This window comes from Gallus gallus, chromosome 15, assembly GCF_016699485.2.
Source record: "Gallus gallus isolate bGalGal1 chromosome 15, bGalGal1.mat.broiler.GRCg7b, whole genome shotgun sequence".
Lineage (NCBI taxonomy): Eukaryota > Metazoa > Chordata > Aves > Galliformes > Phasianidae > Gallus > Gallus gallus.
The window spans coordinates 7,116,436-7,143,695 of NC_052546.1; the positions used below are offsets into that span (position 1 = coordinate 7,116,436).

General features: G+C 56.2%; 1 protein-coding gene across 2 annotated transcripts; it reads left to right on the forward strand.

Annotated features, from left to right (window-relative positions):
* SEZ6L (seizure related 6 homolog like) lies at nt 1-26,892 on the forward strand. Of its 2 annotated transcripts, none has more exons than XM_015275491.3 (17): nt 1-145; nt 15,626-16,282; nt 16,545-16,678; nt 18,598-18,790; nt 19,173-19,358; nt 19,581-19,746; nt 20,196-20,362; nt 20,883-21,077; nt 21,149-21,287; nt 22,902-23,098; nt 23,434-23,628; nt 23,704-23,895; nt 24,002-24,196; nt 24,688-24,720; nt 25,010-25,124; nt 25,299-25,401; nt 25,600-26,892. In XM_015275491.3, the coding sequence occupies exons 1-17, from the start codon at nt 76-78 to the stop codon at nt 25,627-25,629; spliced, it is 2,967 nt and encodes a 988-aa protein (XP_015130977.2). In that variant the 5' UTR covers nt 1-75; the 3' UTR covers nt 25,630-26,892. The 2 variants fall into 2 exon arrangements, with proteins under 2 accessions (XP_015130977.2, XP_015130978.2); XM_015275492.3 differs by having other exon boundaries at nt 25,013-25,124.
* Nucleotides 26,893-27,260: the final 368 nt, after the last annotated feature.

Here is a 27,260-nt window from a genome sequence, read left to right on the forward strand (position 1 = left end):
GGCCCCGCTCGCTTCGCCTCCGCTCGCTTCGCAGCAGCACGGAGGCTCCGCCGCGCCCGCCGCCGCCGCCGCACGATGCCGGGGCCCCGCGGGCTCTGCCTGCTCGCCCTGCTGCTGCTGGGCAGCCCCGCGGCTCCGCGCCCAGGTAAGCGGGGCGGAGCGGGGCGGAGCGGGACCGCGGCCCCGGGGCCCCGCGCATCCCGGGGCTTGGGTGGGCACGATGGGGTGTGGGGGGGAGAAACAGCCGGCCCGGGAGGGGCTGATGGAGCCCGGCGGCCCCACACCCCCCCCCCGGTGCACGGGGTCTCCGGGCCGGGCTGAAACTTCGGGCGTTGCGGGGAGAGAGCGGCCCCGGCGGGACGGCGGCGGTTCAGCACCGCGGGGCGGGCAGCTCCCGGCCGGGCTGCGGGGCTGCGGGGCTGCGGGACAGCGGGCTGCGTCCTGCCGGGCTGTGACTACGGCAGCGCTGTGCTGTCGGGCGGTGTGACACCGGAGCCGTGTCCTATCGGGCTGTGACAACGGCAGCGCTGTGCTATCGGGCGGTGTGGCGCCGGAGCCGTGTCCGACCGGAGCTGTGACAATGGCAGCGCTGTCATAGCGGTGCTGCGTCCGCCCTAGGAGCTGGGAGTTACCGGCAGCTGTGTGCAAACGGGGGCCGTGTCCTTCTGGGGAACCAAACTGTGCCTTGTCGGGGTCTGTGTGCTACCGAGGCCGTGTGCTAATGAAGGCGGTTTCCTACTGGAAAGCTGTGTCCTAACGCTGGCCGCGTGCTATTGGGGCTGTGTCCCACAGGGGAGCCGTGTGCGGCGTGCTGTGCTTTGGCAGGGATATGTGTGCTGCTGGGATGCTGTACCCGACAGCAGTGCCCCTCCAGGGAGCCGTGCCCCAGCCGGGGGGCTGCATGTTCATTCCACGTGTTTCACATTTCCTCACAAACCTGCTCCCTTCTTCCTTCTCCCAGCGCTGTTGATGACAGACCTAAGAATAGGCTTCGGGACCCATTTGCAGGTGACTTGACAAAGTCATTGCAAACTCGCGTAGTGCTTAGAGATTGCTAAACCGGTGCCTGCTCCTGATCTCTGGCTGCTGGACTGGGCAGTCGGCTCTGTGCAGTGCTAGCTCCATCACCGATGCGCATTGGGCAGAGGGAAGACTGGAGAGGCCAGTGCCTGCCTGTGCTGCAGCGTTTGTTCAGGGCCTGGGAGACTGACCCCTAGGGCTGGCGGTTGGTTTTAGCAGAGATTAACAGCTCCTGGTGTCAGGAGTGCTGTGCAATGTTTCCTGCCTTGCTTTCGCTACTGCTCCTGTGTCCAGATTGCATTAAAAGAGTTTGACTTTGTGCACAATTTATCCTTATTTCTGGGTAATGAAATAGATTGTGGTGTTTACTCTCTCACCTGTGTGTGTGTTCTGCACGTGACCATACAGTGTACATAACAAGGAGTCAGACCTGAAGTCTATTTGCAGTTGATGGCCTCCTGTTTCAGCACTGAAACAAACAGACCGTTCCTCTGTTGTGCTGCAGACGCTGCCATACAGGCAGTGCTGAGCTGAACTGGGAGATGTGCCCGGGGGGGGCCTGGGGGCAGAGCACCCACTGTGAGCAGCAGCCCGGCTTCTCCCAATAGGATTTGGCCCTGATGGCAAGCACGATCCGTCATTAATCTCAGGGAGGGAGAACACATTGTACCGAACTCCTCTCGTGTTGGCAGAGTGGAAGCTGATAAATAGTTGACCCTTTGCGAGGTTTGGTGAATTAGCACTGCAAAATCCCCAACTGTTGGCAGCAGTGATGGGGAAAGGGGCTGCGTGGCGGCTCTGCCCGTGCCGGGGGCACCTTTGTCCTCTGTGTGAGGGAGGTAACAGTCAGAGCTCAGATCCGCAGTCCCTTCCACTCTCAGTCTGGGAGGGGAGCAGGCTCAGACCCTGCAGGAAGATGGCTTGTTGTGCTCCATCTGCCTGATCTTCCAGCTCATTCCTTCAAGGAACAATCCGTGCCGTGTGACGCGCACCAATCCCTTGCTCTGCCGGTGGCTTTTTGGCGCTTTGCACTTGTGGAGTCATTTAGATCAACAGAGAGGAGGTGTGAAAGCCTCTCCGCAGGCACAGCTCTGCACCCACCCACCAGCACGGGGAGCAGCAGCAGCGTAGGCGGCGAGGCATGGCCCTGCGGGGCGTGAGGGCAGCGAGCAGCGTGCTGGGGACACCGCGGGCTGTGTGCTATTGCTGCGCCGGGCACATCGCGGGCTGTGTCCCAGAGTCACGCTGGGGACGTTGCCGGTTGTGTTCCAGCGCCGTGCTGGGCACACTGCGGGCTGCGTGTCAGTGCTACGCCGGGCACCTCGCCTGCCTTCATTCGGATCGGGCTCCGTGTTCGGGGCTCGGAGCTCTGTGCCCGGTCCTCGTTCCGGCTGCCGGCCGCTAGGGGTGGTGCCGAGACCGGCAAATCCTCCGTAGGCTCCGAACCGACCGAGCCCCGGGCACGGCCGACAGCAGCACCCTCGCTTGCGCTCTGCCTTCTTTTCTCCTGCTGGCTTCCGTTGGCTCGTTGCGACTCACCTGGCCTCGCAAGGAGAGCAGCATCAGAATCCTTCCAGAAAATCAAGCGTGTCCTGCAGGAAGAGAGACCGAGCAGAGCCAGAGCGAGGTCTGCAACAAATGGACAGCACGCATGCTGCCATCAGCATCACCCCGAGTGGTGCCATCCCAAGGAACGAGATAACGGCGCCCATTTGGTGCTGGAGATAACAGGAATGGAGTTGGTCTGGTCAGGAGCTATCAGCAGCCATAAGACACAGCTCTGTTTTCCTCCCTGCTCCTTCAATGAAAGAACAAGTCCAGCCAGGATCAGAAGCAACAAAATCAAATCAACGCCTGAGCCCTCTGCTTCTCCTTCATTTTTTTGCCATCGCGCCTATATAGAGATGCTGTGTCAAATGTGCATTCTGTGGACTTTACAGTATCACCCATGATCATACCTACACACTGCTTAGGGCCATGAGGCGCTGGCACTGCTGCTCACAAAGGCTACGGATGCCCCATCCCTGGAGGTACCCGAGGTCAGGCTGAATGGGATCCCAAGCTGAGCTCCGTGTCACTTCTCCATCCCGTTCTGTACAAACAGATTGCTTTTATTTTCAATTGAAATGTTCTCTGCACGCTCACACACCACACAGCTTTTGATCCACAAGCAGCCTTACAGATCAGCGTGTTTTACACCCTCTGTCACAGTGATGAGTACTGTCAGTTCCAGCGGGGCTCTGCAAAAAAAAAAAAGAAAAGAAAAAAAGAATAACCTTCCAGGAGCCATCCAGAAGTTATTTACTTGATGGGATTTTATTTTCCCAATATTTGAAAGCGATTACCGAACGGTAAAACACGCTCCGAGGAAATCCTGTTAGAAAACACAGGCTATATTTTAATTAGCATAATGTACAGTTACATGGCTGCAACTGGAGCCTGCCAATAAATGTATCTTGCTGAAGTTCAGATAGATGCCTATAGAAAATATAGCGTGAGCAGTGCCTTTCCAATTTTCCAGTCCATCAGGATGCATTTACGCTCTTGTCAAGAGGATGAAATCGCTGAACGCGGTGCCGAGCAGCTCTGTGGCTGCAAGCGCTGCAAGCAGCAGGGCAGGGCGTTGGGGACATGGGGGGCACATCCCTGCTGCCACCCCAGGGCTGCAGAGGAGCCAGCAGCCAGGCACGTGGATGCACGATGGCACAGAGCGAACACTGGTGGTCATAGGGGACGTAGAGAGAGCCTGGAGCCCCGGGCACTGCCAAAGGTCCTTCCCCTGAGGTGATGTTCAGGGCAAAAGCCAATGGAAACAGCGCAGGGCTGCTCAGGAGCAGGAACCCCAGTGTGCTGCAGTGCCACCTGCAGGGATGCGGCAGTGGGAAGCAATGCACAGCCCAGCCTGTGCACAGAGAGCTGCCGGCTGCTTGTCCCAGAGCTCAGCACGAGTGGAGCTGGGCACTGAGAGGTCCTTGCAGAGCATTCTGCTGGTGGCACTGGGGGTTTGGGTCGTTCGCTGCACCCAAAGAGCAGAGGCGATGAGAGGAAGGAGAGGAAGAGGAAGAGAGAGGAAGGAGCTGAGGGATGGGCGGCCCTAAAAAGGCTGCAGCAAGGCAAGGGAGGATTTTGTGTTCTCCTGACCCAGGTTCCTGCAGCTCAGCTGCTGCCATAGCCATCTCACATGGCTTTTCACAGGCCTTCCCAAAAGGGCCTCCTCTCCATGCTTACCGTGATGTGCAGATTGGGTGCGCTGAGGGGACACAGTGTAATGCAGGTCCTCCACTGCACATCTGCATCAGCCAGGATGAGAGGAGGGAGAAATGCTTCCCAGCAAGCACTGCTGAGGGGGCAAAGAAGAGAAATAAATCGACTCCTTGCTCACTCAGTGACCCCTTTGCAAGCCAGCTCTGCTCCCACACTGCCTTCATCCATCAGGATTCCAGAAATGGGAGGAGTTCTGGGAGCTGGGACCTGCCGTGGAACCATCAGGTGCAGGAAGGGGGGGCTCCTGCTCCTCCCAGACAGTGCTATTTCTGCCCGACATCTCTCTTAGCTGACATGGACATGGAATAGCAACTCCTTTGATGCACGTTGCTGTGAATTAACATCATGCCGTTGAAGCCAGAGGAGTTGCACTGATTCGTAAAAGCAAGGAGCTCACCGTGTGGCCCAGATCTGCTCTGCAGCAGGGAGGGGAGGGGGAGGAAGCCATCAAGGAGCATGGACTTGGCCTCATAGTCACTGCTTTGACAACCTGGTGACATAGGGGTGTCCAGACCCCAACAGACCACGAATGAGGTCAGTCTGCTTCCCTCTGGAGATGAATTTCTCCCCTTGTTCCTACTTTGCCTTGCTGAAGTCCTTTGCTGCCATACCTCTGATGCCGTGTGCTCGTTGTGCGTGGGACAGAGCAGAGCACAGACATAGCAAATGGCTTTTTCTATTCCTTTCTTCCTCGTTCTTTCACTGGAGATGGGCCATAGGAGCAGCTGAACCAGAGGACCCGAGTGCTGCCTGAGCCTGGAGCGGTTGTGATTCAAAGCGAGGACACCCTGCCCAGAGCCAGGGACAAGCACAGGTTTGCTCAGATGTTTCTTCAATTCCTTGACCTCAGGCTCCCATCACTGCAGTAGGATGGGTCTGGCTGAAAGGCATCCAGCTGAAAAGCAGGAAGGAGGGATCTCAGCAAGCAGAGGGTCGGGGGCTCAGCTGCGGATCCTGTCTGACAGAGCAAGGAGAGCAGGAAGGAAGAGGGCAGGATGGAGCTGGGACAGATGGCTGCAGCAGGCAGCTTCCACTGAGCCCATGCTGGCAGCGGGAGGCAGTGAGCAGCCTGGCCAGGACAGCCGGCACCGGAGGTGTGATTCCAAATGCAAAGCTTTCGTCTAGAAAGAAAATTCGGTGCCAAATGCAGAAGCATCCAAAAAGAAAAAAAAAAGAAAAAGAAGAATATTCAAACTGTGACAGAAGTAATATATATATATATATTTCTAAATGGTGGGGCTGACCCTGGAGCAGTGCAATCCACTCTGCGCAGGAAGGATGGAGATGGTGGGGCTCATTGCAGACACTCTCAGGGTCGTCCTCCAAGCAATGCGATAGCTGTTGAAGACAAGAAATTAGCCGGAGCATCCAGGCACCAGTGAGCAGCAATAACGCAGAGGGAGTGAAGGAATGTTCAGGAAATTGGGCAATTCAGGGTGATTTTGGAGCCAAGCAGAAGGGCTGAAAGTATTTAAAATTCAAGGGAGATTCTCCATCTGACTTTTTAGGGTGGATTAATGGAGCGTGGCAGCGTTTGGTGGATGAGATCCTTCATCTCCAGTAGATTGGTGGCTGGGGGACAATACAGGAGAAAAATCACTCCTGGTGTCCCTATCTCCGTGCTTCTGAAGCCCTACAGCCCCATCCCGCTGATGGGGCTCTGTGACGATACACAGGGACTCAGCTTTCATTTCCTGATGATGATTTAAAGGCAATCTCAGTAAAAATCAGGCTATTCCCAACAGCCATAAGCTTCCATTTGCCATGTTGGCTGGTCCCTAAATGGGAAGGCTGCTCTCGTGCGATCCCCAAAGGAGAAGCAAGGTCTGCATTGCTGCTGGGACCGGGCAAAGTCCCACATCCCAACCCATCCCAGGATTTGTTCCCTTTGCCCCTCATCACCCACCCACGTTATTCACACAGCACTCCAAAAATTGCTGTCGGATGCTATTTACATAACCACAAGAGCCAACGAGGTCCGAAACCCCGGCGTGCTCTAAATTGGTGCATTAAGTTGTGGAAAGAGGATTTGATCCGTTTACCGAGAGCACAAATCAACAGAAGAATTTACAAACCCATCAAAAAAGCGAGGTGACAGTTCAGAATTAATCCTCTGCCCGAGGCACACGATGTACCTCCGCAAACATCTCGCAGCATAAATATAGTTGAGAAATAGTGGAGGAAAATGTAACTCCTGATGCCTTTCTTTGTACACCGCTGGCGGAATGGCTGCGGCGTCACTGGGAGATGAATGGGGCTAATGCTGCTGGAAAGGTGCTGTCGCATCCCACTTCATTTTTATCCAGGACTCAGCCCAAGTTGTTACAGGGAAATATTTCAATTTCACTCTGTGCTTGAATTCAGAGCTGTCCCCAAATAATATTGCCCTGGTCGTTTTTCTTCTTCATTCCTTCTTTCAAAGAGGAAGGGAACTCTGTTTACTCACATGCCTGCCTGGAGTAGGCAGATGGGACGCAAAGAGCACTGGAGCCAGTGCCTCAGGGGCATGAGATGCCCATGGGGCCATATGGGGCCAGTGGTGTGCTGCATAGGTGGCTGCAGTCTGGGACTGAAACAGCTGTGCAGTGATAAATGTAGGGCACAGGGCTCTATTGGACGCTGTAGCATCCCCTGCCCCAGTGCCCAGCCCTGTGCAGCATGCCACAGAGCCATGCTTTGTTGCTGGCACAGGGCTGATTGCTGACATGTCCAATGGGCTCTCTGCTAGGAATTCCAGGGGAGCTCTGTGCCCATTGAAGCATCGCTCCACTGATGCAGCTGAGGTGTAGAGCCCTGGTTCTGGGCATCCCCAGTTTGGTGCTCAATAGCTCTGCTCCTGGCATGGGGAGAGAAAACACCTCTCAGCCCCCAAAGCAAGCCCAGCACCCTAATGGCACAGAGGCTGCTGCTTCTCCTGAGTGCTTTGAAGCATTCCTCCTGTGAGATGCAGTACAGGATACGCGCAGCCAACTCAATGGGAAGCAGCTCTCACTGGAGCCTTATGGCTGATGCTCAGATGAAACCGCTGAGGCAATTTCAATTAAAAGCAAATTTTTCAAGCTATCTAATCAAAAAAATATAAAGGCTTCCTTTCAGCTTTTGTTTCCAGCACACAGAGGAGCCCATGCCTGCAGCAGTGAAAAGGCTCTTTCTTGTGTAGACGGCTGTGAAGGACAGAGTGCTGTGCTTCCCATTCAAGGATGCATTGAAGCTTTCTTGGAATCCATTAGGAAAGGTGGGGAGGGAAGGGTGCAAGAAACCAAGAGCCCCTCCAGCTGTAGCCTAGGGCTCTCCTGCCAGCGACACAAGAGGATTAGCCAGTTCCCCTGGAGGCACACCTTAGATTTTCCCCATGCAAAATGTCTTCTACAACTCCTACCTTTAAAAGCATTACCATACCTTTAGCTGATGCTTATTCAGTGCTTCTGCAGCCACAATAATCCAGCAGCTCATTGAAGCATAGGATGGCCTGGACTGAAAAGGACCTCAAAGATCATCTAGTTTCAACCCCCTGGCCATGGGTAGGGTTGCCAACCACTGGATCAGGCTGCCCAGAACTCACTCTTCTGCACCACAGACAGAAGCCCCCATAGCTCCTTGCAAGCACCTCTCTGGATGGCTGGGTGGCTCTGGGGGACATCACCACCTGCTAGCTCTGTGTGTGCTCTGGTCTACCCCAAGAAGCACTGCAACAGAGGCTCCGGGCTCACTGTGCTGCTCCCCGTAACATGGACACATCCCCATGGACACGGTGCAAGGTGGAGAGCAACAGTTCATCACTGCACACCGGTATGTTGTCATCCAGACGCACAGATTGAATTGAGTCACGGCAAATAACATCTCCTCAAGTGACTCAAATTATCCGAGCTGACTTCCATGGGCAAGGGCTGTATTTTTCCACGTTGCTGCGCCACATGCATCAAACCGGCCTCGCAAGCAAAGGCTTTCTTAAGTTATACAGCATCGCCTCTTTGATCGAAACAAAGAGCCTGAAAGAACAGCAAAGGAAACAGTCTGCTTGAGTTCAGGATTACGAGCCCAGAGTTGGAGTCAACTCTGAGAAAGGCATTCAGCTCTGAAAAATTCCCTCCTAAGCCCCTCTGGCACCATTTCCAGCTACAGCCCAGAGTGTCTGGAGATGGAAAACACGAGTTAGAAGTTGTTTTGAACCTGATGCTGCTCCATAAAATCAGCTGTTGGGTTCCACGTGCACCAAGTGCATCAGCCCCACCTCACAGTGCTTGGCTTTGCCCAGCTGCAGCTAATTGCCCACAGCCCTATGCTACCTGTCCCTAATTGGCACAGGATGGGGCTGCCAAAGGGGCATGGGGGTCCTGAGCAGCAGCAGCCACTGTGTTCGATTAGAGAGGGACCCAGGGAACACGTGGGGACAGCCCAAATCCATTTCAGCAGCTGCTGGTCATTCCTAGAGCATTTACAGTTGCATGCCAAGGAGACACACTTCACACGTGTCTATCTTAATCACATCACACTGCTATCAAAAGTACACAAAATATGACTCTTACCCCATAGGAACATAAACAATGGCAGTAGGAGGAGGAGAACTGACTCTGGTTGGACCACATGCTGCTTTTTAATCATCTGCTGATTCGCTCCTTGCTGGGAAGAACAGAGTCAGGTACTTTCTCCTTGCGTTTCCCAATCAGCAGGATGCATCAGAAATAACAGTATAGACAGAAAACATGCACAGGCACCAGCAACATGACACATGTGTTGTACAAGAATATATGAGGAACATCTGACAAAGGCCCCTCTCTGCATGTTGATTCAGATATCAAAGCACTTGTGCACAGGCTCGCTCAGTAATGTTCTTTCCGAGAGCAGTAAAGCAAATGTTGTGTCAGGTACCTGCCAGATCCTCCTTTGGGTGGGAAAAGAAAAGCTGCAGGCCAGAAGGATCCCCATCCCCATCCCCATCCCCATCCCCATCCCCATCCCCATCCCCATCCCCATCCCCATCCCCATCCCCATCCCCATCCCCATCCCCATCCCCATCCCCATCCCCATCCCCATCCCCATCCCCATCCCCATCCCCATCCCCATCCCCATCCCCATCCCCATCCCCATCCCCATCCCCATCCCCATCCCCATCCCCATCCCCATCCCCATCCCCATCCCCATCCCCATCCCCATCCCCATCCCCATCCATCTGCCTTACAAGAGCCAGGGTTTAAGACAAAATCCAACCCTCCAGGGCTGGTATATAAGGGCTTTTTCACTTAAGTTGATCCAGCTGTCCTTAATGATCCATCCTACCCACCTGGGCACCCACCTGGGGTGGGAATGTGTGGGCACCCAGCAAAGCAGAGCTAGCACATAGAGCAAAGCTCTGCTGTTTGCTTTGCCTCCTTTTTGAGATGCTTCCAGCCCCCAGGCTCTTCATTTAGGGGAGAACGTGGGGGTTTTCTGTGGGTTCATGGGGGCAGCAACACCATGAGCAGAGGATCAAGTCCTGGCTCCACATAGCTTATGGGGTGCATGGAACTGACAAGCTTCAGGAGGCTCATTAGCAGGGACAGGCTCGTTAGCAGGGGGAGGCTCATCACAGGGCAAGGGTAATGTCTGTCAGATGGGTCATGTCACCAGGCTGGTGGAAAGCTTTCTGCCCTCTCTCAGTGCCATATGGATAGGGGTGTGCATGGCTGCAGGTGAATATGAGCTGCCGTGCAGAGGACCCTGCCTCTTGGCTGGCACCACGGTGGCTTACAGAAATATCTTTGCTATCTGTATTAATTAAAACGAAGTGTGATGGCTCATCATTAGGCTCTGTGGGAAAAGCCACACATAGGTTATCATCATCTTGCAGGACACAGCAGAAATGGAATTCATTCTGTTTAAAACACAACTCACCGATTACTGATGCTGATGATTAATTATATATAATACAGTGCCATTGAAGTGAAGGGGGGTGCCAGAGTGCAGGGCAGGGCAAATCTCCCCAGAGCTGCTGCAATGCCTTCAGCGAGATCAATGCATTTTTATAGGGGAAAAAAAAGCCAGATTAAAAGCTTCAACCTTCTATTTCTCCAGCCAAATCTTTTCTGAAGATATTCTGGGAGGTGGAGATCTGCTGGGGCAGCCTTTCCGAGAGGCTGCATGGATGCTGCGGGAGCACCGGGCTCTCCCCTGCTTGCTGGCAGCCTTTGGAACAGCGACCGTCCCGTAATCGATGCAGCCCAATAACTGCAATAACCACAGCCATCAGTAACACGGCGCTCGCCCTGCCTTCCTGATTGTGAGCAGCGGGACTGTTTGCGAGCTGTCAGGAGTCATTAGGCGCCAGAGCGACATCATTTCACAGGAGTATCACAGGGGTCTTTTCAAGGGCAGTGGCGGGCAGCAGGCGGGGAGGTTCCGCACGGCCTCTGCGAGGGGAGAAAATGCAAAGGAAGGCATTTCTTGGGACAAGTTCCCCAGCAGAAGCGGGAGGTCTCAGCTGACCCCACAGCTATGCACGGGGCGATGCTGGGCACGTGGCAGTCCCCAAAGGGTTAACGGCAGCATGCGCTTCCCGAGATCTGCTACAGTGCATCTTAATAGAGATGGAAGATTAATTATTTTAGTCCCAGATAGATGACTAGAATGGGCTTTTTGTATCTAAATATACTCTCTCTTCAGGAACCCATTTAATTTTATACCCCGATATAGATGACTGAGCTGGATGATTAGTTGAGAAAGAAGGCACTTCTCTTCCCCCAGTCCAATTTGTAGCCTGAAATGCTGCCAGAGTGCTCTCTGCGGACTGGTGCTGGGGTGCAGCATGGCAGCACGGTATGATGTGGGCAGCCCCGTGGAGCTTGGGCTGGGATCTCCTCCTGCTGGGGCTGGAGGGGAGGGAGAAGGTTCATCTGAGCAGGGTAACTCTATGGAGAGATGCGATGTGCATCCCAAGTGTCAGTGCTGGCGTTGCAGGGATATGGGGACCATGAGCACGGGGCTGGCAGAGCCAAAACTGCTGCCTGCGAGTGAAGGGCGCATTGATTCCAGCTCCATGGAGCAGCGCTGGGGAGGAAAATCCATTTTCCTCATAGCTCGGAGAAGTGTATAATTTCCAGGCATCTGTCAGGCGGCTGCGGATCGTTAGAGCAGTTACGAGCTTCTCTGGAGCATGGTGAGGATGTTTGCAAGTGTAATTCCTGTATTTGTGGCAATGAAACAAACCAGGCATGAGCAGCACGGATCTTCTGTTAGGGTGGTATTAGGAGGCCAAAATGTTCCCCCACCCCGGAGCAATCTCCACCTGAGCCCAGGGCCAGCCCCGAGCAGAGCCAAGCGTATTTGGAAAGGGATTTCTTTCAGCCTGCAGGCACGGCAGGAGCCAGCACCTCGGCCAGCCCTGCTATGCCTGTGTGCAGATGGTGACATGCGTCTGGGTTCCCTTTAGGACAACCAGGAGACCACCAGGGGACCCCATTCCTGGGATGCAGGGCAGTGCCCAGGCAGCATCCCGCCAGGCTCAGGGCTGTGCTCCTGCCAGGGTGCAGACAGACAGAGGGACAGCGTGGGGGAGGCAGTGCCGTGTCCCAGTGCCCTCCGTGCCCACCACGCTCCTCCATCGCCAGCATCCTCCGCCGGTAATGAGGCGTTTCCATGGCAACCTTATTTGAGCGTTGCCGGTGACACAGATGTAAATTTTAAAATCGAATATTCCGACAGCAGACCTCGGAGCACAGAGCAGCCCTGGAGCACACGGCAGCCCAGACCCATCCCGGAGCCATCCCATCCCATCCCATTGCCCCACTGCTGCAATGCAGACCCCAGGGGCAGCTCCTCCTCCGGCCGCGCTCATCTGCGCTCCCACGCGGATGACTCACTGTGATTAGATGGCTCCTATTTTACTTGCTCATGGGTCGGACCGTCAGGATGTGCTTAGGGAAACTTTTCTTTTTTGCTTTTCCATTGGAAAAAGTTGATTTGCTGAAATAGGAACCGTGGGAAGGAGCGGGAGGCACGTTTCCTGCTGGGAGGCACGTGGGGATCCAAGCAGCATCGCTCTGTTTGGACACTTTGGAAATGAAGATCTGCTTTGATTCAGGCTTTCTTATTTTACTTATTTTTCTGCTCTTCAAGATTTAGGGCAAATTTTTTTTAAGGTTTGAAACCAAATCAAACTATTTCCCAACCATCACACCGGTGCGTTTGGATGCACCCAACCTGCTTTTTCCTCACATCCTCACTTCACACTCAAGCTGTCTTTTCCCCTCTCCGTGGCTGTGGAACCCTCCTGGTGCAGCATGGGATGTGTTCCTGCTCCTTCCCCTGGGGGCTGCAGGGCTGCCAGCACCAGGCACTGCTGCAGGACCACTGCTGCAGCCCATCAACCTGCTGGAGCCCAGCACCAGGATGAGCAGCACCGTTAATAGCATCCCTATAAGCTCTTCAAAGCTCGGCTATAATCAGCTCACTAAAGCCTTTAGGACAGAGCTATGAACCCCAGCAATCAATCCGCAGTGCTCTGGTTCCTGGGCAGCGATAGCATCGTGTTAGCATTGGGAAGCCAGCAATGCAGCCACTCACAGCTCGGCTCGTTCGGGAGCGCAGCAGCAAAATGAGTGCCTGGTGATTATTTCAGCATCCTTTTATCAAGCACTTGCAGGTCCCTAATTCTGCTAAGCCCCTCCAGCTGAGGTGCTGGCGGCAATCAGATGTCCCTGCTCCCCACAGCAGATACGTGGGCACGTATCATCTCTGGTTGAGCGGCACAGACCCATCACTGTGGGGACCGCTGTGTCCTTGGAGTGCTGAGAAACCCATTTCACTGTTACTGGTGAACAGGAGCTGATAGTGAATGGGACTGTGGTGAAGGGTAGAGCTTCAGCTGGCATTTTATTGGTTTGTTTTGTGTCTCATGGCTGTGCAGCCTCATTCACTGCTTTGCTCCGTACACGACATTTAGTGCTCTTCGTGCATCTGTGTTGTCATAACAAACCCCAAACCACAACGGGGAGTCTGTGTTGCACACGCACAGCTCACGGGCAGTGAGCAGCTCTGTTTCTGAGCAGCAGGAAAACAGAAGCCTTCGAAACTGCAGTAAAACCCAACAGCCCCTAAATGAGTGGGTGGATAGTGCCCTACATGCACGGGGGGGGACAGTGCCACCCCAAAGCCCCACTCCCTCTGGAGCTGCCCCCACCTCCTCCCCAGCCGCAGCCCTGCAGAGAGCGCTTCCTACTGCAGCTAATATAAAGCACGGGGGAGTGGAAGCATCCTCCGAGCAGAGCTCCTTCCTCTGCTCACACAGCGGATCCCAGAATAGCCCGGGGAGGAGCTGCCGCTTTGCATCAGGTCCCTTTTGCTCCACGCTTTCCTGGACATTTCGTGCAGCAGAGTCTGAGCACCCTGCAGAGCATCCCGCTGCCACCCCAGCCCCAACGCTGCAAACACCGCCGCTGCCCCAGCGGATCCCTTGCAGCCTGCAGGCAACCGCAACGCGTTCAAGATGAAGCGACAGGATAAGCCCCTCGTATGCTGCGATAGTGTTCCTTTCTCCAGAGCTGGTTTAGCAGATTAGATCAAGGTCAAACACGATCATGTCTCTCCCGGCAGCTCAGTATCTCTGGATCGATTGTGCGGAGCAGAAGGGATTTGCAGCCGGGCAGGGTCCTGCTGCTCCTCCCTCCCGGCTGGCAGAAGGCTCCTGCAGTATTTTCTTCCCCTCAAATATTTGCCTAAATACAACATCCGAAAGGCCATCTGTAACGCAGAGGTGAAACCACCACGAGGCCTTACAAGGGCAATAGGGATTTGCTGCCAAGCATGCAGCCGTCAGCCTGTCCGGCCTGGGGCAGAGCTCCTTCCTGCACCTGGGGACACACAGGGCTGGTTTGGCCGTGGCAATCTGAGTTAACATCTCTGGTCACTTCTCCTTCTTGCAGCCTTCACGTCCCTGCCCCAGCCAGGCCAGCATTCGCTTCCTTGAAATACACATTTGCCCTTTACAAACTGAAGCATGTTAAGTACCTCATTACGGAGCCGCTCTACAGAGTGTTTTATTTCATGCTTTGTTAAGGATAGAACCATTTAAATGCTTCCTGGCAAAGGATCTAATAAGAAATTAGTCAACTTTCCGAAAGCATAAAATACGGCTTAACAGCAACATCCATTATGAATGGGAGTTCACATGGCAAATAACCCAGGGCTGATTTTTGCTGTTTCTGTTAACGTTGTGACTTCAGGGGTGCGGGGCCCTGCAGGAGCACCTCCTGTGTCACTGTGTCCCCCACTTGGTGCAGGGAGCAGCAGGATGGGGTGTTGAGGGACCGAGCCCAGTGCCACTGTATGTCCCTTCTCGCAGGACCACAGAATCGTTAGGGCTGGAAAAGACCTCTAAGATCGCCAAGTCCAACCCCAACCTACCACCAGTATGTCAACATAACCACATCCCTCGAACGCCTCAGGGGATGGTGACCCCACCACCTCCCTGGGCAGCCTGTGTCAGTGCATCGCTGCTCTTTGGGAGAAGAAATTGTTCCTAATATCCATCCTGAGCCTCCCCCGGCGCAACATGAGGCCATTCCTCCCCGATGTGTGCGCCGGGGGTGGCTGCACCCAGCTGTGGTAGGACCACATGTAGGACCATGCAGCAGGTCCTTACAGGAGCCCAGCACACCCCAGTCACCGTTGCATGTTGAGCTCCTTCCCTGGCGACTGCTGTTTCCATGGAAAACGTTGACTCTCCGCTTTGTGCAGCACTTCGCAGAGCTGCGGTGCTGCTCGGGGCTTATTGTACACCGTGGGCTGCAGCCCAATCAGACCCGGTGGTGGTGAATACATCTGCGCTTCTCGCAATTACGCTCGGTGGTAGCGGGGCTCTGGGGACTCTTTGTATCCTGCAGGCTGCCCTGCTCGGAGCAGAAGGTCGGGGCTGCCTAGGGAGAGGCTTTTCAATCCCGAGTTGTGCACTGATGCCAGGCAGCGGGGCAGCTGCTCTGCATCAGGCGGCAGCAGGGAAGACAATGGGGGATGGCATGGCCTAATCAGGCTCTTTGAAATGACAGTATTTACTGATGACAATTGCACAAATAAAGGCTTTTCATAGAGGCCAAGCCAGAGAACAAACTCAGCACGAGCAAGCAGACCTCTCTGAGCAGCTGACCTTGGGATAAAGAGACCAAAGAGTGGCTCTGAGGCTGCGCCATGAGGTTCCAGCAGAAACCCAACTTTCAGGGAATCAGCGCGGGTTCGTTATTGCCTCCCCACAATTAGCAGACAGCGGGCTCTTCGCCACCTGCAGCTCCCACAGGGCTGATCCCATGCCACGGCACAGCCCTGATCTCGTGCCCAGCATCACTCAGTCCCACTTTCCCCATTCTTTTTGCAGATGGCCGCCCCGAGGCAGCACTGCTCCCTGCCAGCCCTCGCCCACTGCCTGCAGATGAAGCGAGTATGGGGGGACCCAGGCAGGGCACAGCCCTCAACCTGCTGCCTGCTGCTGAGGACAGCCCCAAACCAGCGGTGGAGGGACCATCGCTGCGTGCACAGAGCCATATCTCACCAGCACCCACCACAGACCCCGGGGCTGACACCAGGCAGACTTTCCCTGCTAAGAAAAAGCCACCTGCCCTAAAGCACAGCAACACAGCGAGGAAGCAGCTGAAGGCCAAGCCCACACTGCCAGGGCTCTCCAGGGCTGTGAGCACACAGGGCTCCGTGCTCCCCGTGTCCTCCCAAGAGCCATCCATGCCAACGGAGACAGCGGATGGGCAGCGGCAGAGCCCCCCTGAGCTGCCCGGATGGGGTCCCACCAGCCGCCCTCTGCTGCAGATCTCCCCTTTCACCCCAGTGCCATCAACTGCTCAGCCCTTCCCTGGTGGCCCTGGTGACGTGGGCACGGGTCCCACAGCAGCTCCCAGTGGTGCCATTAACCAGATGGACAGCGCTGAAAGTGAGATGAACGGCTCTGCCTCGGAGGAGAGCCAAGAAACCACCACCTCCACCATCATCACCACCACTGTCATCACCACGGAGCCCACCCCGGGTAAGGGAACATGGGGACAGGGTGCCACCAGGGAGTGGGATATGGGGTGGGGATATGGCAGCGGTGGGGTGCAGCTCTGCCTTCTGGAGCTGCCAAAATCCTTAGTGATTGCGGTGAGGGGTGCTCGAGGAGGGTGTCACCACCCCAGGGACCTCTGGTGAGGAGGGTCGCTCCCTTAGCCACAGTTTTCCACCCCAAACTGGAAGTGTGCTGCTGGGGGGGTGAGCTGTGCCCTGGGCAGCCACTGATGTGCATCCCCCAGTGCGCTGCAGTGTGAGCTTCTACGACCCCGAGGGCTACATTGACTCCACGGATTACCCCCCGCTGCCCCGGCACAGCTTCTTGGAGTGCACCTACAACGTCACTGTTTACACGGGCTACGGCGTGGAGCTGCAGGTGAGAAGTGTGTCATGGAATCGCCGCGGCTCTGCCCCCATGCTCACGCTGCACTACCCCTCCCCGCTCCCCAGGAGCCCTGGGTTTCATTTTGCTGCTGTTTCTGAGACTTTCAGAGAAATGAAATCACAAAAGCACCGTCCTACCCTCCTCACACCGGGTCTGGGCAGGGCCTGGGCCATCCCATGTGCCAGGGCACATGGCCATGCATGGGGAGAATGGGAGCTCCCACATCTGCCTCATTTTCCCCCCTTGGAGTCTGAGGGACTCACTCAGTGCCACCCCCCTCCCTTGCACCTTGGGAGTAATTAGCACAGGGAGGCAGCAGTGCTAATTGTGCCTCTCTGGAGAGCTGGTTTGAGGTTGGGGGGAGCGGTGGGTGTTGCTGCTTGTCCCTGGCTGAGGGGCAGTGCCATCATGGGGAAGTGGCCCCACAGCCCTGGGCCCCCCCTTGCCTCGCCAGGTGCTGTCGGGTTATCCTCCATCACTTTTTAATTATTTCACATGTACCAGCAGTGCGAACCAGTGGCACTGTGGCTAATTACATTGGGCAGGTGCAGAAGTAACACGGTGCAACTTCCTATAATTGGATAATGTTTAAGTGATTTTGATTTAATTCCCAGCTCCTGTAATGGAGACGAGCGGGGACACCTCACTGTGCAGGGAGGGGCTGGGCAGTGAGCTCAGGGCTCCGCTTTCCCCTGGGTGTGCCAGGATGCAGCATGGGGAGGGCTGAGCAACCCCAAGCACAGAGATCCTCTGCTTCCCAAAGGGCTGATCCTGATTCTTGTTGAGTCAGGTCCTTGCTTGGCTTGCTGCAGGATGTCTCACCAGGGTTGGGGGTCCCCAGCACCCCCCCCCCCTCCCCAGCATCCCCATTGTGCTCACAGCATCCTGCAGCAGCCCCAGCACACTCTGTCTCTGTGCCTTTTTGCAGCAGCTCGAGAGCAGAGCAGCCAGCGCTAAGAATATTTGACAAAATTGTCATTGTTTTTAAGAACCTTGAGTTTTCTTGGCAGGAAATAGAATTTCCCTAAAGAGATTTTCTAGTGGGTGAGCAAGCCTGGCAGCCTGAACCAAGGATCCCTCCTGCCTCCTCAGCAGGCTCTGCAGGAGCTGACATGGGTTCTGGCTCTGATCACATAAGAACCTGTGCTCCGCAGGCCCTGGCAGGGCACCATCAGCAGTGATTCTGCAAAATAAAGCAAAAGCTGCTCCTGGGTACAAGTCCCCACGCTGCACCCCGGCTGGCTTTGACCCTTCTCAGTCCCTCCTGCAGCACCGAATGCAGCCAGGCAGTGGGATGAGGATGCAGCTGCTCCTGGTGCCACGTGCTGGGGGGCTGCTGGGGCAGAGGGGGATGCTATGTGACAGTCTTAGGGCCGTCCCACCCATGGGATGGCCCTGCAGCTCCCCAGCACAGGGCTCCCGTGGGCTCTGCACATCTGTGCTCCGTGCAGCAGGGCGGGGAGATGGGCACACTGTGACAACAGCAACAAACCCTTCCCGTCACAACACCGTCGAGAGGGTTTGCAATTACAGGCTGTGGCTGTGCTAAATATAGAGCCCCAGTCCTCGTGCACTTAAGGAAACAAATGATCTGATGAGCATCCTTCTGCTGAAATATGAGCCCATTTATTAAGCTAAATGGACACGAAATGCAAATGTGAGGTTACTTCACAGCTATTTCCAAATAATAATCAAAGCCTGTTGGGACTGCTCATTAGGAGCGTTTGCTGGGACTCCCCACCCAAGATGGGGATGGGGAGGGATCGTGGTGCACTGGGTGTGCAGTGAGACACGAGCCCTATATGTGTGCTGTGATGGGTAGGTGCTCCGTGCGCCCGGGGCTGGGGGTGGTGACCCCCATATGGCCTCAGGGTGCTGTCCTGCAGCCCCACGGCTCTCTCCCCACCCAGGTGAAGAGCGTCAACCTGTCAGACGGGGAGGTGCTTTCCATCCGTGGCGTGGATGACGACACGCTGGTGGTGCTGGCCAACCAGACACTGCTGGTGGAGGGCCAGGTCATCCGCAGCCCCACCAACACCATCTCCGTCTACTTCCGTACCTTCCAGGACGAGGCGGTGGGGACCTTCCAGCTGCACTACCAGGGTGGGTGCCTCGGTCCCATGGGTGCCCCAAGTGCTGCGTGCAGGGTGGGAACAAATGGGAGCCCCTGTCCTGCTGGGATGCTGGGTCTGATCGCCACACGTGTGCTGCTAGCCCCATTTCTGCCCCCATTCTGCAGCTCTTCCTGCACAGGCTCTCGCTAAATTATCTATTTCTTTTTTCCTTGAGAAGCCATAAAAAATGGATGAGTTCAAGGAAATTCTTTCTGAAATAGAAACTGGGTTTGGTCAAAAGCAGCGAGAGGTGGAAGGCAGCGCTGGGTGCATGCAGATTGCCCCACAGCAGGCTCGGCCTGTGACATGGGACATGTGGCATGGCTGGGAGCAGGCAGCCCTGAGCTCTGCACTCTCTGTGCTCGTTGCAGTGTTTATGCTGAGCTGCAGCTTCCCACGAAGACCCGACTTTGGAGACGTCACCGTGATGGACCTGCACTCGGGTGGCATTGCTCACTTCCACTGCCACCTGGGCTACGAGCTGCAGGGCCCCCACATGCTCACCTGCATCAACGCGTCCCGGCCCCACTGGAGCAGCCCCGAGCCCATCTGCTCAGGTGTGGGCATGCAAATAGCATAGGCGAAGGGGGAAACCCCGAAGCAAAAATAATATGGGTGCTTTGCGCTGCTCGTTGAATGCAGTCCTGACAGCGATGCCGAGCTGTGCGACTCCAGCCGTTGTGTGGCAGCAGAATGCGTTCCTTGCTGAGGAGGGTGGGGGGGGGGAGGTGGGGGCTGTGCCCCTTTTTGCCCCTTACCTGCCCTGCTCTGCCCGGCAGCGCCCTGCGGAGGCACCGTGCACAACGCCACCATCGGCCGTGTCCTCTCGCCCAGCACGGCAGGCAACCAGTCGGGCAGCATGTACTGCGTGTGGGCCATCACGGCGCCCCCGGGCCAGAAGCTGCACCTGCACTTCGAGAAGCTGCTGCTGGCCGAGAGGGACAGGTGAGGGGTTGGTTCCAGTGGCATCTGGCTCTGGTTGGGGTGGGAGCAAGAGGCAGAGAGAGCGCGGGACAGCGGTTCCTAATGGGGCGTCCAAGAGCTCAGGAGCACAAAGGGACACCTCGTGCTGCACATCCAGGCTATCAGCATCCACATAAGGAAGCACACCTCGTGGTTCTGACACCTGTGTTTAAAAAGCATTGGAATTCAGCCCGGTAACAGGCAGCGAGCCAGCTTTATGGCCCATAGTAAAATCAAAGTGTAAAACTCCAGCTTAAGATACGGGTAAAAGAAACCGATCCGGCTGGCGAATTTTCATTGGCACCATCTCTTCCAATTGCCGGATTTCGGGAGCGCGGAGGGAAGGGCTGGGTGGCCCCACACCTCCCCAGGGCACTGCATCCCCCCCTATCCTCCTCTCTTCGGGGACTGACCCCCGGCTCCTGGCACAGGATGGTGGTGTACAGCGGGGACAGCAACCGCTCGGCCGTGCTGTACGACTCGCTGCGCGCTGACAGCGTGCCCTTCGAGGGGGTGATCAGCGACGACTCCTCCATCCGCATCGACTTCCTTGCCGAGGAGCCCGCTGCCTCCACTGCCTTCAATATCCGCTTCGAAGGTGATGCTCTGCTGTGGGATGGGGGGCTGTGGGATGGGGGCCAGCCCCCAGCACTCGGCACGCTGCTGTCCCCGTGGTGCTGTCAGAATGCATGGCGAGCTGAACCTCCCTATGGCTGCAGAAGCTCCAGGGAATGCATTTCCTGAGCAAGAAAAAGGAAAAGAGCAGGCTCGATGACAGGCAGTAATCCCAGGGAAGGCTGCTCGGCAAATACAGCAGTAGCAGCACAGAGAATGCATTACTGATGCTGACACACAAAGGAAGAAGTGGGGTTTGGTTAAGCCTGCGTGGCTCAGGATAGATAAATGGTTGTTAATCCTAATTGCCTGTAATGAACACCATTTGCGTGGAGCACAGCTGTGCATGGTGGGGACGGAGGGACAGGTTCCTGGTGGGGTGGTAGCACAGCCCCGGGGTCCCTGCAGCAAAGCCCAAAGCTGGGGGCGGGTGGGGCACTGGGGATGGGGCCGTGCTGCTTCCCAGCCCCACGTGCACACCGCTAATGGGGGTTTTCCCACAGCCTTTGAGCGGGGCCACTGCTACGAACCCTACATCCAGAACGGGAACTTCACCACCTCCGACCCCACCTACAACCTGGGCACCACCGTGGAGTTCACGTGCGACCCCGGGCATTCCTTGGAGCAGGGCCCCGCTGTCATCGAGTGTGTCAACATGCGGGACCCCTACTGGAACGACACGGAGCCTCTGTGCCGAGGTCAGTGCCCGCACCATGGGGCCGTGCCATGCTCTGGTGCAGGAGGGTTGAGCCCTGCCTCTCTGCTGCAGCCACGTGCGGGGGGGAGCTGACAGCCATGGCCGGGGTGATCCTGTCCCCCAACTGGCCGGAGCCCTACACGGAGGGTGAGGATTGTATCTGGAGAGTCCACGTGGGTGAGGAGAAGCGGCTGTTTCTGGACATCCAACTGTGAGTTGCTCTCAGACATCGGCGCATGTCCTGCCCCTGGCCCTACCCAGCCCAGTTCCCTCCAGCATCCCCCTCCCAGGGCCCAGCTCTGTGTCTGTTCTGCCCCTTCTGCCCTACTCTCATCCCCTGCAATGTGCTCAGTACCCGTTGCGCTGCAGCACTCATTGCACTGCAGCATCCGTCACTTTGCAGCACTCATCACATTACTGCACTCGTTGCATTGCAGCATCCTTTGCCTTGCAGCACCTATTGCATTGCAGCACCCACTCCTCACTGTATCCGGAGGTAACTCAAAGAGGAATGGGTTTTGTCTCCAGGCAGGGAACCTTGGGCATGGTAATGCTGCTTATGCAAAGGGAATCTCCAAAGTGCTATTTTGGGTTTTCAAGAGGAGGGCATGTCTCAAGTAGGGGCTTAGAGTCAAAAAGGCTTTAAAGCTTTCTGTAAAAATCACAATTCAGAGCTCCCCGTGAGGCTCTGCTGGATTTGTGGGCTCTCGGGCTGTGCAGGACTGGAGACCAGGCGATTTGAAGTCATCAGACATAAATGTCACCGAGAAAATCATGTTTGACAGAAAGCAGAGATTTACTACAAATGTCAGCTTGCCATGGGGATTAACTGGGAGCCTTCCAAGAACATTCTTAATAAAATGTTCGGGGATGGGCTCAGGCATCTCCAAACAAGGCTGAATCAGATGGGTGGATGTGTGGGGTGGGGGTCCCACTGTGCCTGAGCACACCCTGGGCCTGGGGCGCTGAGCAGCACGGTAGGATGGATCCTGCTCAGCACAGGGCTGGATGTTCTGGCTCAACTGGGCACAGAACAGCACTGGGCTCAGCCCCAGGGCCGTATGAGGACGTTTGCTTGGGCTGTTGCAGGGGACATTGCACCGGCCATTGCATGGGACATTGCACGGGACATTGCATGGGATTTTGCATGGGATTTTGCACGGGGCATTGCACGGGACTTTGCATGGGATGTTGCATGGGACATGGCATGGGATATCCGGAGCCCAGGCTCGGAGAGGGGATTGCTGCCGCCTCAGACCTGGTGCCGACTTCTTCTGCGGGCTCCGATCCATCCGCGGGGCAGCACTGCTCTCTGCTGGCGGCGGGGACGCGGGCGGGCGGCTGCCAAAGCGGATCGGTTCCGGCACCGGGAAGAGCTTTGCTGGGGCTGCTGCTGCTGCCGCCCAGAACTGCAGCGCTGCGGTCACCGCGAGGGTCACCGCTTGTCTCACGGGGCCGCTGTCACTCCCCACGGGGATCTCGGCTGAAATCTGTAAGCTGTGTTCTGCGGGTGTCCTTGGGAGTCCCATGCAGCTCCAAAGCCTACGGGGGGCCCGGAGTAGCGGGGCAAAGCCTCTGCTCCTTCTCAGTGCCTGCAGCAGGGAGAGTGGTCTGGGGGCTGATGATGGGGCCAGGGGTGAAGGAGCAGCACTGCTGCTCTGTTCAGAGCAGGCATCCCCACAGCACTTCCCAAGCCCTTGGGGACAGGACAAGCCCCCAGACAGGATGCATGCAGTGTCAGGCAGAAGGTCACCTCACTGCCCCTTCGTCCCACACGCAGCATCCTGCTGGTTCCCTGCCCAGCTGACCGAGCTCTTCTTTCCAGCCTGAACCTCACCAACAGCGACATCCTCACCATTTATGATGGGGACGAGCTCTCTGCCCGCATCCTGGGACAGTACGTTGGCAGCAGCGGCCCCCAGAAGCTCTACTCCTCCAGCCCTGACCTCACTATCCGGTTCCACTCAGACCCTGCTGGGCTCATCTTTGGGAAGGGCCAAGGATTCATCATGAACTACATAGGTAGGGAGAGGGCGGGGTGCTGGCCTCATCCCCAGCCCTGACAGCACATGGGGACAACATGCATCTGCAGCAGGGTTTGCAGGGGCTGGTTTTGCAAGTGGGGGTGATTGCTGGGCCACAGCTCCTCTCCAGCCCCAGCACACCCCTGCAGAACCCACAGCCTGCTGCAGGGCTCCGGCTCGGTTACGTCTGGGGTGACTCCCAAAGGACCCCCATTATCCCCGATGCCATCTGCAGACCAGCAGGGCTGCTCACGGGGCTGCGGTGCTCAGGGTGGGCTGCACACCCTGCAAGGAGCCATGTGCATGGGGTAACAGTCAGCACTTGCCCTGTAGAGGTGTCCCGCAACGACTCCTGCTCCGACCTGCCCGAGATCCAGAACGGCTGGAAGACCACATCACACACCGAGCTGGTGAGAGGGGCCAAGATCACCTACCAGTGTGACCCAGGCTATGACATCGTGGGGAGCGACACACTCACCTGCCAGTGGGACCTCAGCTGGAGCAGCGACCCCCCTTTCTGTGAAAAGAGTGAGTGCCCCACTCTGCCCTGAGCAATGTGCTCCGTGCCCCCAGGACCCACCCCGCATCCCCTCTTCTCCCCAGTTATGTATTGCACAGACCCAGGAGAGGTGGAGCACTCGACTCGCCTCATCTCCGACCCCGTGCTGCTGGTGGGCACCACCATCCAGTACACCTGCAATCCTGGCTTCGTGCTGGAGGGCAGCTCACTGCTCACCTGCTACAGCCGTGAGACCGGGACGCCCATCTGGACCTCACGGCTCCCACACTGTGTCTGTGAGTGCTGCAGCCCTCCCCTGAGGCTCAGTGACAGCTCAGGAGCTGAACACCCAGCCTCCTTCCCTTCAGCCTTTGTCTCACCCTGCTACGTGCTCCCTTCCAGCGGAGGAGTCTCTGGCCTGTGACAACCCAGGGCTGCCAGAAAACGGCTACCAAATCCTCTACAAACGCCTCTACCTGCCCGGCGAGTCTCTGACCTTCATGTGCTATGAGGGCTTCGAGCTCATGGGGGAGGTGACCATCAAGTGCATACTGGGACAGCCGTCGCACTGGAGTGGGCCACTGCCCATCTGCAAAGGTAGTGCATAGCAGAGCAGGCAGCACCCATTGGGGTGGGAAGCACCCATTGGGATGGAGAGCACTCATTTGGATGGGCAACATCCATTGGGATGGGCAGCACCCATTGGGACGGACAGCACTCATTGGGATGGGCAGCACCGATCGGGATGGGCAGCACTCATTGGGATGGGCAGCACTCATTGGGGTGGGGAGCACCCATTGGGATGGGCAGCATCCACCAGCTCTGGCTGGTGCCACCATTCCAGGCAGAGACGTCCTGCACTTTTTCTTGCCCAGCCAGCTCAGTCCCTGTGTGAGCACTTAAAGAGGGCAAATGATCATTAAGTGCTGAAAGTGTGCAGCACATTCTGTGACCAAATGGGGTATGGAAAGCCTGGCACAGATTCCCATGGTAGCCTCAGTCTGGATATGTGAATCCCTCTGCATGCAAAGCTGTAGCACCCAGTGCACACCCAACCACCTCCCAGTAACTCTCCATTTCTCTTCCAGTCAATCAGGACAGCTTTGAGCACGCTTTGGAAGGTGAGTGACACATTTGCTGGATGAGCCCCTTGCACAACTTCCTTGGGCCAAGCCCCACCTCATTACCACCTCTGCGCTATAGCCTGGCACCCCCAGGTGCTCCCCATCCCAAAGCCCACAGCACTGCAGAGACATTGGGACTGAGGCAGGTGCATGCTTCAGGGAGCCAATAGAACCTGCCCAGTGCTCCCAGTGCCCCCAGTCCCATGTGAGGGACTGGAGGGGTGGAGGCAGAGGGGCAGCAGGAGGCGCTGGGAAAAAGCCAGCGTAAGAGATCATGTCCTTTTAGTAGCAGAAGCTGCTGCAGAGACATCGTTGGAGGGGGGAAATATGGCCTTGGCCATCTTCATCCCAGTGCTGATCATCTCCTTGCTGCTGGGAGGAGCCTACATCTACATCACCAGGTAGGTGGGGTGCGGGTGGCAGAGCCCCAGGGAGCATCACCATGCCCTGCTGGGCTCCAAAGCCCAGCACAGGGCACCCCCTGCTGCTCCCAGCCCCAGGCTGGTGGGGGGCATGCAGAGGGTCTCGCACTGCAGTGGGGCTGTGCAGCTGAGTGACTCTTGCCTTGTCTCCAGGTGCAGGTACTACTCCAGCCTCCGCCTGCCCCTCATGTACTCCCACCCCTACAGCCAGATCACAGTAGAAACGGAGTTTGACAACCCGATTTATGAGACAGGGGTGAGTGCTGCTGTGCCTTCCCTCCCCAAGCAGCCCCCAGGGCATCTCTCACCAGTAGAGTCATAGAACTGTAGAATATTCCCAAGTTGGAAGGGACCCATAAGGATCACCGAGTCCAACTCCTGGCTCCGCAAAGCCAATGGGGTGATCATCCCAAATCGCAGCTGCTGCCCTAAAATGGCTTTTCCTTCTTTCCAGGAAACAAGAGAATACGAAGTTTCGATATAAAGGCAAGAGAGTCTCCAGCTGCGAACTTAATGTGCTCTCATAGACCTTCCTCAGTAACTAATCCAGAGACTATGTGGAGTTTGGTTGGACCCTTGGACCTGCTGTTGTCTTTCCTTTTGCCTCCTTATTGAAGATTTTACTGTTTTCTTCACTGTATTTATTCTATTTAAACTGCTCTAGGTGTGCTGCAGAGCCGCGGGGTCTGCGCCCGGACCCTGGGGTGGGCAGCGGTGGCACATGGGGACAGAGCGCCGTCCCCCCATCCCCCGGCCATGCACCTACAGAGGGGTTTTGCAGTTGTTCTGCTGTTAAAAATTAAAAGCGTCTCCATTGGAAGAGCCTGCCACCGATTGCTCAGAGCTGACATAGGCGAGGGTTTGCTGCACCCACGGCTCTACCCACAGCACGGGTGGCATGGCTGGGATGGGGGGACTGCTGCTCTCTTCGGTGCCGCCACCACCACCAGGACAGCCCAAGCACTGCTGCAGGCTGCTGTGCCCCTTCGCCCCGCGGTAGTATCTCAGGGTAAGCACGGACCTGGCCCCATGGGAGCTGCTGCCTGCCTTGGGGTGCTGGGCCACGTGTCCCCAAGCCACTGGGGCCCTCAAGGTTTGCACTTTGCTCATGGGCAGAGCCCAGCCATGCGATGGCGAGGGGCAGGGGTGAAGGTGGAGACTTGCTGGGCGTGCTCCAGCATGGATATGGGGGGCAAAGGGGTAGAATCAGCCCTTAGCACCGCTCTGATGGAGGCAGACCCCACGGCAGCTTCACTTTGGGCCTCAGCATCCCCCGTGCTCCTTCACTTTGGGTGCATTCCCCGGAGCCGGGCAGTGGGCTGTGGGTGGGCAGCGATGCTCCACCACATCCCGGGCTGCTGCTGTCTCCTTTTGTCCTTGTAGAATGGCAATGTAACCATGACAATGTTGGGGAGTCTGTTTTAGTTTAGGGACGGTTAGTGCATCTCTGCAGTGTACAGCTGAGACTTAGATTGGTTTGGTTTGGTTTTGTTTTGGGTTTTCTTTTTTTTTTTTTTTTGTTTCTTTTGGTTTCCTTTTCCTTTAAAAACAACGAATGTGTGTTTGTAATTTGTAAAGGTTAAGAAAAAAAAAGAAAAAAGAAAAAGAAAAGAAAAAAAAAACGACATAAAAAAAAAAAAAGTGCCAAAAAATGTATTAAGCATTTCATTTCCCTTCATACATGTCTGTTTTTATAAGAACAATGTGAAAATTGCTGGGATTAAATATTTTTGAACATGATCAAGTACTTCCGTGGGAAGCTGTAGTGTTCGGTGTAACCTTAATACAACTTGTGCTGTGTTTTTAAATGCCTCGAGTCGGTCTGCAGCGCTCGGAGCTGCCGTAAGGCAGAGGCATGGCCTCGCTGTGCTGTAGCAATGGGAGTGGGTTGGGGCTGGGCACAGCGCTCACCTTGCTGCACGGTGACGATGCCCCAAGGGCCACATCCTGCCCTGGTGCAGCCCCGTGTTGTCCCCAGCAGTTTGTGCCCAAGGGATGCAGCGGTGATGGCTCCCTGTAGGGACAAGTGCTGAGCCATAAGGCCATGTGTGGCTACTCTGTCCCAGCCTGGTTGGCTGGCAGCACCCCTGGGACCCCCTGAGACCTTGGGACTCC

Bases quoted from the DNA above. Each gene is read 5' to 3' on its own strand.
- SEZ6L (XM_015275491.3), top strand. From the start codon at position 76: ATGCCGGGGCCCCGCGGGCTCTGCCTGCTCGCCCTGCTGCTGCTGGGC. The intron at 146-15,625 runs GTAAGCGGGGCG...TTCTTTTTGCAG, and splicing joins CCCCGCGGCTCCGCGCCCAG to ATGGCCGCCCCGAGGCAGCA. The intron at 23,896-24,001 runs GTGAGTGCTGCA...GCTCCCTTCCAG, and splicing joins ACGGCTCCCACACTGTGTCT to CGGAGGAGTCTCTGGCCTGT.